The sequence below is a fragment of the Macrobrachium nipponense genome, chromosome 39, assembly GCF_015104395.2.
Source record: "Macrobrachium nipponense isolate FS-2020 chromosome 39, ASM1510439v2, whole genome shotgun sequence".
NCBI classification, from domain to species: Eukaryota; Metazoa; Arthropoda; class Malacostraca; order Decapoda; family Palaemonidae; genus Macrobrachium; species Macrobrachium nipponense.
Window position 1 is genome coordinate 28,003,145 of NC_061099.1, and position 15,000 is coordinate 28,018,144.

The 15,000-nt window shown below is 32.7% G+C and overlaps 1 protein-coding gene across 1 annotated transcript in view; it reads left to right on the top strand.

The window, feature by feature from the left end:
* The first annotated feature begins 1,648 nt into the window (after window positions 1-1,648).
* LOC135210399 (glutamate receptor ionotropic, kainate glr-3-like) overlaps window positions 1,649-15,000 on the top strand; it is a 49,279-nt gene continuing 35,927 nt past the window's right edge. Inside the window, exons 1-5 of the mRNA XM_064243303.1 lie at window positions 1,649-1,931; window positions 10,971-11,191; window positions 11,920-12,100; window positions 12,461-12,560; window positions 13,258-13,387. Of these exons, the coding sequence (XP_064099373.1) occupies window positions 1,658-1,931; window positions 10,971-11,191; window positions 11,920-12,100; window positions 12,461-12,560; window positions 13,258-13,387 (906 nt within the window). The 5' untranslated portion in view covers window positions 1,649-1,657. The remainder of the gene's footprint in view (window positions 1,932-10,970; window positions 11,192-11,919; window positions 12,101-12,460; window positions 12,561-13,257; window positions 13,388-15,000) is intronic.

Sequence of the window (15,000 nt, forward strand, 5' to 3'; positions counted from 1 at the left end):
GTGGGCCGATGGCGGAAGTCCTGTGTATCCTAAGCAATACACTGAACTTTACGTAAGTGAGCTTTTGGCAATAAAATACGACGTTTTTAAATTGATTGGTATGCGGTTTGAATTTGAAAGAGCAAATAACCTAGTCCCAATTATTTCTCATAATAAACGTCATTTTGTATTAACATCAAAATTCAATTATTTTTCTATGGATATAAGCTTTGCTTGAAATTGATATCTATAGTTTTGCATAGGTGATCAATACCATTTATTTGCCTGTAAATTTAGTGCACTACATAATACAATGAAGAATCATTGTTTCTGTAGCCATATTGTGAATAAATATTATATTACTGCCTGCAAATGTAAAGATAAAATAGCTTTAAATCTAACTGATATGTCGTACCACGCGTACAGACTGATAAACACTGAATCACAATCGGATGAGTCTACAGTGAAGATTACTTTTTCCAGTTGCAAACCTGACGAATAGGTACAGCAAACAAACCAATTTCCACAATAGAAGAATGCATGAAGGAACGTAAAACTTACCATATTATAATAACTGGAAATATGATAAAACGGTAATGACTTATTTTTTACAGGATCAGCATCACTTTCCCTCCAGATGAGTCGTTTGGGTATCTATTTTCGAATGGATCTTGGGGCGGGATGGTTGGACAACTAGTCAGGAAAGTCAGTTCCCAGTTGAAAAACCAAACACATATGCAATATAAGTAGCACCATTGACTTCATTTTAGTAGCAATGACTTTTCTTCTTACTCTGGTCTTATCATCTGTCATTAAAGTTATAATTATTGGAAAATATAAGAGTTTAAATGAATTAAAGACGTGAATAAAGAGAACTCTTGAGGAATGTTATACATAATTATATATATATATATATATATTATATATATATATATATATATATATATATATATATAGTATATATATATATATATATATATATATATATATATATATATATATATATATATATATATATATATACAGTATATATATATATATATATATATATATATATATATATATATATATATATATATATATATATATGTATATATATAGCTTATATATATCATATATGTATATATATATATATATATATATATATATATATATATATATATATATATATATAGCTTATATATATACGTATATATATATATATATATATATATATATATATATATATATATATATATATATATATATATATATATATATATATATATATATATATATATATATATATATATATATATATGTATACACACATATATATATATATATATATATATATATATATATATATATATATATATATATATATATATATAGTATATATATAGCTTATATATATACATATGTATATATATATATAGCTTATATATATATATATATATATATATATATATATATATATATAATATATATATATATATATATATATATATATATATATATATATATATATATATATATATATATATATATATATATATATATATATATATGCGTGTGTGTGTGTGCGTGTGTGTGTATTACTTTTTGTTACGAGGTTTAATACTAAGAACAACAAGTTTATCATCGACACTCAGGATAAACAGGCTTTTTTCATTCGCTTTAGGAAGTGGACCTTGCAATGCATTTCTTCAGCATGTCTTACTCGAGAGCGCAGGTCATTGATTACACAGTCCCTATGTTGATTGATGTCGGAAGGATTTTGTCACGAAGAGGAAAAACCGAGATCAATCCATGGGGATATTTCCTGCCACTCTCCCCTGTCGTTTGGTTGTGTCTAATTTCTTCCTTGATGTTAATAATGGCCTCCTCCTTTTTCATATCGGTCTCTGGCACTTTACCAAACGGCTCATCATATGCCTTGGAGAACTACTTAAGGATACTTTTAGGCCAAGGTTAGTGATAGTTGCATACAGTTCAACGTCTTGGGAATCTGAAGGAAAAAAAATAAAAACATGGCGGAGGCTATCTTCAGGTATATGGTTAATATACTCAACAAAGCCACTGGAATTTAATCAGTTTGCCAAACTTTGAGAGTATTGCAATGTCAAATAATGTTCCCTTAGGATAATAAAGTCCTAATACATTATGACAAGAGCATTTGCTATGTGTAACTTATTGCATGATCAATCTTAAGTTATTTAACTAATAGAAGCTATTGTCTGTGCTTAACCAGTCTTGTATTACTGACTTCCATCATCAGGCTTTCAAATATGATATTCTCGATTTCCTTTTCCCATGAGCAAATCTGTCCGCTATCCCCTTAACATAAGCATGCACCAAGACTCAACAGGTTTCCTATACTTTCAACAAAGAATATAAACACACAATGTCAGAGAAAAACGACACTTTTAATAAATCAACAACTAAATAACAACAGAAAATGGTCCCCAACAGCTGCAAACAACGTTGCTTACAATGCCGATAAGCATAAAACAAATTATAACTTTCCCCAATAAGACAAGCACTAAGCACTTCCTTAATATAAAATGTAGAACAGAAAATTAAAAGCTCAGAAATTGTGATTTATTTATATGTAGACATCGGCCAACAGCATGCTGCTATAAACCCTATTTCCTTGTATTTCTAATAGTGGATAAATTCGTAGACTTGATAACTTCTCTGGTAACTTAGATAACAATCTTTGATCATATGAAAGATAGGGTATCAACTTCCACCTCTCTCTCTCTCTCTCTCTCTCTCTCTCTCACTTTACAAATACACACCCACACACATGTCTATAAGTATATATCATCATATGTATGTTGTATATATATATATATATATATATATATATATATATATATATATATATATATATATATCATCAGGGGATATATAGGGAAAGGCATCGTACTCAGGTACATTTATTTTGCCGATGTTTCACGACTCATAGTCGCATCCTCAAGGCTTTAAAGATACACACGCGAACATTAAAACTACTTAACAAAATTCAATGAAATTTAAAAATAATTTATGAATATTTTAAAACGGGAAAACATACTAAATTCTAAGGTTATGTACAAAATATCTGCATGATTCTAAAGGACAGTTAAAATTACATAAAAATAAAATAACAAAAAACTAAAAAGTATCATTGTATATTGAAGAAAAAAAACTAAAATAACATATGCTAGTTTTGGTAAACTTATCCTCGCCCGGCAAAGGACGGGCAGTGACTGAAAGAAATTTTCTAAAAAAAAACAAAACTAATGCACCTTAGGTTATAAACAACTGAACAGAGGAGGATTGTGTATTTAAAGCATAGACCCCTTAAATAGAAGGACTGGTATCCTCTATGCTCGGTATTTGGAACTTGGGCCCCACCCACAATTTGTGTCAAATACATGATAGAACCTTCATTCTGGTGTCTTAAGGGGTTTTGAAGGGCGAAGAGTTCATTTGTCATACTTTTAACCTCCTACGATGTCATCTGAAGGTCATTTAAAGGTCAAATCTAGGTCATTTAAAGGTCAAATCTCATAAAAAACACAAAATCATACAGAATATTGTATATTCTCTCAATTAAAGCAATGGAAAACACACCTTAAGTTACCCTGTCACTGAATTAAAATCCATTTATAAACAGTTAAGCCTGGAGAAACAACAGGAACATGTCTAAGGCAAAGAATATAGTTATTCTAGAAACAAAATCATTGAAAAAACATTCCATAATATAAATAACATTAGGTACATGTTTAGTTTTTAGCAGATAGTTTTCTTGGTTTTTTCTTTTATTTTTGTTTTTCCCCCCTTTCTTCTCAAGCAGCCAAGGTGTCTTTCTTTATCACTGTTGTCTAGCACAAATGCTTTCAAAACAATGTTTGACAGAGTAAGGCATGCTCCTTGATTGCAACCATTGGACTATCGATACAAGATAAAGTTTGGCTGAGATGAGCTCGGCAGCAATGCAAGTTGCACTCATCAAAAAGTTTATAGGCTGAGTGTACAAAATGCACTGTTGAGAGTAGAGGTACAGTTAGTCCACCTCTGCTTAAGTTTGTGAGAAACTCTGAATTAATATGATGGTCGTCGTTATCTTCAGTTTCGACACTCAAAATATTACCTCGAAATTTGTGTTCCAGATATCCAGCTAGAAAAATAATTTTATGTTTGATACTGTCATTAGATTGAACTAGGTCTTCAGTGTCAGCAATAGTGATGTCAAAGTGATAATCATCAATGCAAATGTTAGAGGTACAAGGCACATCATTAGACTGGTGCGGCGTAGACTCGTATTTCAAAAGTGCATGGAGGTTCTTGGTTGCTGCAGCTGCCTTGATATCTACAATGTCAATGTAGAAATTACCCCCATTGCGTTGTCTGGCTTGGCCAAAGAACTTTTCAAGGGCCTCATCAGCAAACACACCAGGTAGCACATAGGTGAACTTGTACTGAGTCAATAGCCACTCTGCAGCCTCAATGTTGGCTCTTGTAGACAGCACCAATGCCTCTGCAGTTTGCTTTGTGAGCTTTTGCGTCCGACCTCGACCACCTGACCATGCACAAGAGGATAACATCACAAGTTTCATTAAGTTTCTTGAAAGTAGTGCAATTATTGGTCCATGGTTGACGACAATCATCACGCATGTTAATACCGGAATACCGATCTTTCACATTCATCATGTGGAACCAATCAGTAATCAGCTTAACAAAAATGATGGTGCCCTCGCTAATGCCAAGTTTATCCTTTAGAGTTGAAAGGGCAGCAACAGTTTTGTCATTGAAGATTTGACAAACAAAAGGCACGCTTTGTCTCTGCAAAGGCTTTGGGTACACAGCTGTGTATGTGATCTTGGTTAGACGGATGCTGTTTTCTCCTGTCTTCATCGTACAGTGCTTCTATGTCCTTCCATCGTGCAACATATGTTTTTTCCATCTTTTATAAAAGAAAGTTCCTTATCCTGAACGGTTATCCAGTTATTTCTTACATTTTTGAAAGAATGAACATAGTCAAAAACAAGGAAAGCATGAGAATTTATAGCATTTATGAAAGCTTTACCAGGACCACCTAATTTACCATAAACTGCAACGTTTGTGTTGCAATTATCACCTACATAAGAAATTATAGTACCACCAGCATCGCTAACCGCTACTAGAGCTTCTACCAGAATTTCCTTGAGTTGATCTGAATTAAGTTTTGCAACAGGGTAAATGCGTAGTATATATTTAGGGCCACCAAAATGGCAGACAACTTCAATTACTAAAGCATGTGTTGCGAGAACTTCGGTATCACAAGAACCATTTTGAGCGTAACCAACAACACGACCACCTGAGTACCTAAGTGTTTCTGTGAGCTTCACTTCATCAAAAAGAATGTTGACAAGACGCTGCTGAGGTTTAAGTTTTTGAAAAAGTTGCTCCAAGTTTTTATCACGTAAGACTACAGGAGAGAAGTTTTTTCAACAGTTCCACTCTAGGTAAAACAACTGAACCAGACTTTCGTAGCATTTTATATGCAGCTGGTGAAATGTTATGGAGTTCGGCACCAAGAACATAAAGATTTCTGTCAAAGCGGACGGCCTTCTGGATGAGTGAGTAATAACTGTAACTGAGAATGAAGAAACTGAAAATGAGGCGAATCAGAACAACTCATATGGCTCAATTCCTGTACTGCACTTTTCAGATAGTCTGCATCTTTGAACTCATACTCTGTTATGCATGACATAATTTTATCAAACTGGGACCATTTACTGAGAAGGCTATTCTTTTGCAGACAACCAGCTTTAGAAAAATATGTCTTAGGTATTTCCTTTCCATTTTTCTCAACGCATTTAAGATACAAAAACCCAAATGACGATTTTCACATGTTGCAAATGGAGAAATTGGATAACGGAACGGCCCTTTCGCATCAGTTTTAGAAATGTAAGTATCATCACTATCACAAACAATACGATAATCCTTTGAGATATGCTCCTGGATGTCATTACAAAATGAATAAAAGTCGCCGATCTTATCCACAACTTCATTTCGGAGTCTTTCGTTTTCAGCTCGGGTCTCTGCTGAAGCAGTTGTAATTCTGGGTGCTGAGGGGACCTGCTTTAAGCATGACTTTGAAACTCCAGGGAAAATGGATGGTGGATGACTTGGTCTTTTCCCTCCTTTAACTGTAATCCATTCACAGTCAAAATGATGAGCACAGGCATAGATCTGCTTCAGCTGTAGCAAACTGGAACGCTCATTTGGCATAGCATCGATCCAACGGTTTCGCTCCACTTCATCAGTTGGAAATGATACTACTTTGGTGTATGGTTCATCCCTGTAATTTCCTCGACATCCGTAGACATTACACTTCTTAGGCATTGTGCGTTGTTAGTAGAAACCCCTGAAACAAAATTAAATAAATTATATCAATTATGGTCTAAGACAGTTTTGGCAATTAGTTTATCAATATGTTGCTAGATTACATTCCTTTTTCGACTAAAACATAAACTCCTTAAATAGGCCCATTTTATGACTAACATACGGCACTAAAAGTGAATAAATGTAAACAATGTTTACATACATTCAAATCATTGTTTACATACATTCAAATAATTGTTTACATACATACAAATCATTGTTTACATACAGTGAACATATTACGTCATAAAATAGTGGGACCCAAGTTTCGCAACCCGAGAGTGCAAGATGCTAGTCCTTCTATTTAAGGGGTCTATGATTTAAAGACGGAACTATCTTTTGTATCATAATGGACTCCAAGATTGTTAGGTCGTTTTCATTATGTACTTGGCCTATAATTGTAAAGTCCTTATCACTGATATATGCTTTACACGATTTAGAGTGGTTCCTAATATTTGATTGTCCGGGGTTTGCTAATCTGCTGCCCGTTCTAAAACTTAAGCCCCTGTGAGAATCTATTCTCACTTTTAGTAACCGCCTCGTACAACCCACATAAGTCCCGTGATCACATCTTGGGCACGTTTATTTATATACAACATTAGAGTTTAGAAGAGAAGTTTTCGGTATTTCGTTCGTTTTAAACAGAGATCCGATAGTTAATGGATTTTTTTGCAACAATTTCAAGCTTCAGTGCCGGGAATTCTTTTTGATTAATTGCCTGAAAAGGTCATGATAAAAAGGGAGGCTAGCAAATATTTTTAATTTTGGTACTTTCAAAACCTTTGCCACCTCTATGAGTCGGGCATCTAGCATTTTCTTAAGTACTCTAAACAAAAGTTTGTCTGTGAAACAGTTATTTTTAAGATATTGGTAAAGAAAGTTAATTTCTTCATTAAAAGTAAATCAATTAGAGGTATGGGTGAAGGCCCTGTGTAAGAGAGTTAGTATTGATTTCAAAACTATAAAAACAAGAACTATAAAAGTTGATACTAACCCAGTAAAAGTCTTTTTTCTAAAAACACCCGTGTAGAAGCAGGACCACCGAGATACAAGACCTGTTCGATGTTTGGTGACGTAAGCAAGGATGGTCCGAGCTGCTAGCACTGACTACGCTGCCAGACGAAAGAAATATGAACAAAACCTCACCAAAATCGACCAATTTTTGGTTTGCCAGTTATCAATTTCTTTATTTTTTTTTTTTTTGCCTACACTATTTAGTGTACACCAAATAATACTTACTCGAAACACAAGTTATGAGATTAATATAAAATACTGAAAAAAATTATTTAGTTACAATACAGTGTACTGTGTATACCAAAGAACAAACATGTTTATCGTTATTAAAAAGAATATTTATACATTAATAGTCAAATTGCAAGACGGCAGTGCATTGGTTTACATCATAAAAAAAACCATGGCTCATTCTACCATATGTGAATGTCATTATTTGGTAGTTAAATTTTCAAACTTTCTCTTCTTAGTAAAGATTTTGTTGGCTACAATATAGTTACTTTTCTTGGGGACAACAATTATTCAATAAAACGCTGGTAGAAACCCGTATTAATTTTTCTATGTTTTTCTGCACTATAACCTTCATTACTTATTGAGTAGCATATTCATCATTTAACCCTTGACCTTTGAACATTTACATTCATGATTGCACACCACATGTAAAATTATGACATACTGCATCATAAATTAAAATGCACAGTGATTTTTTCCAAGAGTTAGTAAAGCTTGAATGAGATACTCGTTGAATATTTGTAAAACTAATTGAATATTTTGTTTCTCAGAGGTGTAGGGAGATGACGTTTTTAACGAGTTTATATGAATGTTCAAAGAGCAAACATCTATATCATGAAATTTTTCAAAGGGCTGAATGGTGCATAATGAATTTCGTTTTCCAAATTATTTACATAAAAAAAGAGAACGGAGGGAACTTCATTGTTTTATCTATAACCTTTTGGCCAAGCCAATTATTCCTGATACATTTTAGCAAATTTACTGAAATATACACGAAAAAAGGGATTGGTTACTCTTAAATGGGTGGGGATACATTAATAAAAGTTGTGGAGTACTAGCAAAATAGGACATTGCTTTCCTAATGATAGCATTATGATGTTACAATGCAAAACACGGTGAAAACTATTTTTTTCTAAGCCCACAATTACTTTCTTCAGTGTGCAGTGCAGAACATCAGCTTTTAGTGTTAATTTGTACAACTTATCTGAATATAGACTTACTGTTCACCATAAAATCAAATGCACTTGTTGCAGCTTCACTACTGTTAAAGGCTGAACCGGCAATAGTTCTGCCTTTATAATGGAAATATGGTTTTAAGTGAGTTTCAGCCACCATCAGTATCACTATTTTGTCACTTGGTAGTAATGATTTCATTTACTCTTAATGTACATCAGAAAATTTGAGTCATTTTGTTCTGAAACTGAGCAGACCTGTTTGGAAAAACATTCTCCTGATGGTACAGTATCTTTACGGGGAACTACTATATAACAAGAACACAATATTAACAGCTCTGATGAATAATCAAATTTATTCAGTCATTAACTACAACTGTTTAAATACGAACTTCAGCACAGGCAAGTGTTTCAATGATAGCACATCTAAAATTATTGGCAAAAATTAAATAACTAGTTTTATAACAGCAATGCTACCGCAGTGTTAGAAATACATTCAGGAGTATCAGCTCTCTGGAGTTATTGAATATCTGCTTAATGATATTCATAGGAATCTTAAAATCTCCAGTGACGTACTTCAGCGACATGAAAAATGCATGTAATGTGCAGTTAGCCTTAACTGTAGGTAGGCCATTGTGGCATACAGTATGCTATTTAATTAATCTGTACTCAAGTTTTACCTTTGGAAGAAGAAACATGGTCTTTTAATATTTTACGTGTATATATGATCACTAGAAAACCTAGTAATGCAATGAGGATAGGTTAGGTTATTGAAATTTCCAATGTAGGCTCCTGTTTTGAACCTGTAACCCTTAGAATACTATGGCAGTCTAATTTTATACACCTTAACCCATCTCGGTTTGTCCCTTACCTATGACTACTGTCAATGGTACCTTGCCTATTCCCCATCACTATACTGTACTAAAGTTGCGATGAACCTACGACTTCTATGTATGTGCTAATATAACTCTGAGTACCTTGTCTGAAGGCCCTATCACACAGTTAGGTATCATGTTTGCAACTTTCCTACCTTACACAGGCCCTTGCCCCAAACATTGCAATCATGCTCTTTACCACATATAGGCTACAGTATGCTTTGCTAAATTTCTTCTGGGGTTTCTCTGCACTTGCACTACTTAGGTTTACCTTTGTTAGGTTTACTTGTTCGATATGCTTGCCCTTTTTTTTTTTTTTTTTTTGATTGTTGGTAACTTTTTTTATATGCTGCTTGCCTTACCTGACTACTGCTACCATAATTAGTCTGCTTATTATGACATTTAAACTGCTTTTTCTAAAGCTTTATAAGTCCAGAACTGGGAGTCGTTTGACATAGGCTACTCTGGGAGTTGTTGGACACAGGCCAAACTGGGTGTTGTTGGACAAAAGCTACATTGGGTGTTGTTTGGCATAAGCCACACTAGGTGTTGTTTGGCATAGACTACACTGGGTGATGTTTGGTATAGGCTACACTGTGAGTTCTTTGATTTATGCTAGCCTATATTCGACTATGCTAACATTGACTGACATGAATTCCTACTAAAATTATTGTAGGCTAACCCAGTCTTTCTTTATATTGCACCTGACCTTGTTGCTCACAACTCCTACCCAAAATGCGGATGGCTGTATTTATATTGTAGTCGAAAGTCATCCAGAGACAAAAGTCAAATATGTAGGGTAGCATGTACCTGTTGCAGTGAACTTACAGCTGACTTTATCTGGTTACCACAGTAAGTTCGTCCAGTAAAGGATACAAGATGTATCCATGGCTCGCTACCTCATTCTGCTATATAAGTTTTATGTTCCAGTTCATAAATAAAACAATGGAACCACGAAAAAACCTCGTGTTCAAGTGATGTAAGGGAAGGTAGATCGAGAGTCAAAGTAAGTCGCCATTCACTCGCCAGCCTCAGAGTGTCAGACTACTAGATTGACGTCATCAGGTCATGACGTCACATCGGACAGGCCTTCGGTCTTGGTAGAATAAATGTTCCTGAGTTACGATGCGTTTCCCATAAGTTTCCCCTGATGAGATGTACCTAGAGCTGCATCTCTGTCCCCTAAATATATATATATATATATATATATATATATATATATATATATATATATATATATATATATATATATATATATATATATATATATATATATATATATATATATATATATATATATATATATATATATACATATACATATATATATATATATATATATATATATATATATATATATATATATTTATATATGTATATATATATGACATATATATATATATATATATATATATATATATATATATATATAATATATATATATTTATATATATAAGTGGTTACGCAGAAATATTACAAGACATCTACTCATTCATTGCCTCTTGATTACACATCACAACAGATTTCGACCTACCAAATCCAAGGCAATGGTCCAGGAGACTAGTAGTGGCTACTTGGCTAGTAGGAACACTAATAGTGATGAAAGCTTACTCGGGTAACTTGAGCTCCCTCCTAATTGTCAGGTATGTCCCTCAGCCCCACCATTCTGTCCGAGCTGTTCTGGATGACCCTCAAGTCACTGCAGTTATGTCAGGTGGGGGATCTTTCCAGCAAACGCTTGATGTAAGTATTTATTCAAAATTAATTTCTTTGATATACCGAAAGACGTTGCGGGTACTTTACAAAGCCATGTTTATAATCTTGTAAGACTCTTAGCATTACAAGAGACGGACTTTAGCAGTAGAAATTCTATAATCATGTTTTGTCCATATGTAGTTAGGATCATTCTCCATATCATCATTTCTTAAAGGTGTTGCTTAAAACCAAATTACTGCGTATGCCTTTGCTTCTTTAATTTTTCATAAAAATAATACATAGCATATAACCCACATGAAATCAGTTAATATACGATTAAATTTTGTTGTTCCCATATGAATGGAACAACTATAAGGTATATTCGTGTCCGATATAATCAACTAGTAAATTTCGACTACCAGAAAAAAATGTGAGGAAAAGTATGTAAAACTATAAAAATAATTATGTATAGATATGAGAAGTTGAATAATAGGATAGAATTCGAGTTTTTTTATTGATATATAAATAGAAATATATAAGTAAAGTATTTGTTTTCACACTTATTTGGCAACATAGTTCTATGTTCATAGAAATAATACGTAACTGAACTACAATAAAACGCAAAGTACATCAAATTTATGTGCATTCAGTGCTCTGTGAGACAAAATTATATTATTGTACCTACAATTTTATAATAAAGGTTATCACTCAATAACAGAAGGATGAACCATGGATGGGAATAAAAATTATAAGAACTACTTATTCTTTCTGATCAGAGCATCCAGTCGGGAGTGTTTAAGAGGTTAGCTGATTCCAAATCCACAGGGAAGCTAATATTCGTGAGTTTCTCCCAGTTCTACGATATCATAAACAACGAAGTTTCAAAGGGCACCCATGTGATTTTAGGAGAGGACCTATCGTTGAGGGTGCTTACAACTAAGCATTTCTCAGAGACTGGTGAGTAACATTATTAATCTTCATTCCTTTTTGTTTCGTGGACTTTTACTTTGGCAAAATGTTCATCATGTACACCTATGAGCATTGGTTAAGGCGTTTATTCAAGAACTGTATGAGTCTGAAAGCCCTCTTTTTGCTATCATGTTTTAAATAATAATGAAGATAAGAAAACATTGCTGAGGTAGGGTACTTGAAATGTTACTTAAATGACATTTGAAGTTGATACCTGGGGCATTTTTCGTTGCATACTTGGCTAAAAAACTTGTGTTATTGACACCTTTATCAAGAAAGTATTTTTGCATGTATAGTGCTATATATAATTAATTAACAGGCATGGAAATAATTATTTCCTATTTTCAGGGTCGTGCTTGTTCTACTTTTCGAAGGAGCAATTCTTCTCTCAAATCTTGGCTCCTACTATACAGAAAAACAGTCCTCTCGTTGCGTCTATTAACAAAAGGTAATTGACTATCACAATAAAGGGAAAGTCTCTTCAAAACATTTTATTATGTTAACTGAAATGATTTATTTGATTTATATTAATAACGTAGATAAGCACAATTCCTTTATATATAGATATAACCAGACCTAAATAATTTCGGCAGTAACGGGATAATGCTTCATTGTATTATAAAATAAGGTTTGATAGTATGGTAGAAATGATTTGTTTTAAATGTTTACTTAGTATTACTATACTAACGTATAATTCATATGGGTAAGGGCCACAAGAAATCCGGTCTTTATATATATATATATATATATATATATATATATATATATATATATATATATATATATATATATATATATATATATATATATATATATATACTATATATATATATATATATATATATATATATATATATATATATATATATATATACCATATATATGTGTGTGTATGTAGGTGTGTGTATGTGTGTTTGAGTGGGTGTCTTTATGTGTATGTGGGTTAGCTGGCCCAATCAATGGAACTCACAAAATTGGCTATAAATATACTAAAGAATGTTTTTGAGGCATAATACCCAAGGATAATTTTGGATACGGTGTCTAATTCAGTATCCATCAGCATATGGAAATAATAAAAAAATGATAACAATTCTAGTTAATGTCGACAAAATATCATTATCATTAAGAAAAGTTTTCTTTACCAGAATCCGCAAGATAACAGAGAGTGGTCTCTACAAGCACTGGTTAGACCGAGTGTTTACCAACGCTTCCTCCTGTAACAAAGCTCCATCTAAAATTCTAGTCGAGTCTTCCCTTTCATTATATAACGTTTGGGTAAGTACTTAACGTACACAAACACACATAGACGTACACACACACACACACACACACACTTGTATATATATAAAGGTATAAGCCACGAAGGAAAGATAAACAACGGTGTTTCTGCAAGATCTTTCGACTCAACGTTCTTAATTAGCAGACAAATTGACTTACATGAGAAATTCAGAGCACAGGAAAGGTCGTATAAGTGACAGATAGGGATTATAAGGAGATTAGTACCTAGAATCCAACACACCTGGAGGAAAGGCTACTCATTCTCTAATTTCTCATGTAAGTCAGTTTGACTGCTAAGTAAAGGACATTGAGTCGAAAGATCTTGCAGAAACTCCGTTATTTATCTTTCCTTCGTGGCTTATACCTTTATTTATGGATTTATCACGTTCCAAACTTTCGTGATTCAGTTATTATATATATATATATACTATATATATATATATATATATATATATATATATATATATATATATATATATATATATATATATATATATAATATCTATATATATATATATATATATATTATATATATAATAATATATATATATATATATATATATATATATATATGAATAACTTGATCACAAGGTATATAAAACGTGATACTAAGGATTTTTTGCCACGAAGGAAAAAATGAAAAAGCGAGATAGCCGAGTACTTTCGGTCCTATTTGGACCCTTTACTGAGGCAAACTGATTTTACAAAGAACACCATAGTCAAAAGAAGGCTTAATATACAAACTGACACTACCAGATTAGCCATAAGGGTGATTTTCACTCTACAGAGAGGAGGAGTCGCCATAGGCTAGCCACACCTTGAAGGATACCCTCAGTAAACAAGTGATTCTTCCAGAAAACAGTACATTTTGAAAACAACACGAGAGCATATACAATTTAATATCATGAATTTTTACACAAATTTTCCCAACAAAAATATAAATATATATATATCAAGCAAGAGAAAGAGGGAGAGAGAATATCGAACCAGAGAGAGAGAGAGAGAGAGAGAAGAGAGAGAGAGAGGAGAGAGAGAGAGAGAGAAAGAAAAATAACTATATACATGTGGGACTAATTTATTAGTTGTTTTAATTTATTTTGAGGTCCTTCATAAACATCTTACAAATATATGTGTCCAAATGGTACATTCCCAGACTAAGATTTAGGTTGTTTTTATTAGTGATTTGTATAATTGCCGATTCCAGTAAATTTCTTGAAACATAATCATTAGGTCTAGCAATTACCGAGGTATCACCCCAATTAATACAATGAGATTTTTCACTCAGATGGATAAACAGTGCATTTGAAGTCTGGGCTGTTTTAACTGAATACATAATGCTGCTTATCCGAACACATAAATTTTTATACTAGGACTGACCAACGTAAAACGATGGGCAATCCTTACAGGGAATTTTGTAAATGATGTTGTTATTTGTTACGGGACTATTCTTAATTAGCATATCTTTAATGTTATTGTTATAAGAGAACACTACATTAACATTAAACGATTTAAATATTGATTTTATGGTTTCAAATCCACGAAAATAAGGTAAGCTAAGTACATTTTCAGGCATTTCTTTTTCATTAATAGCAACATTATAAAACTTTTTA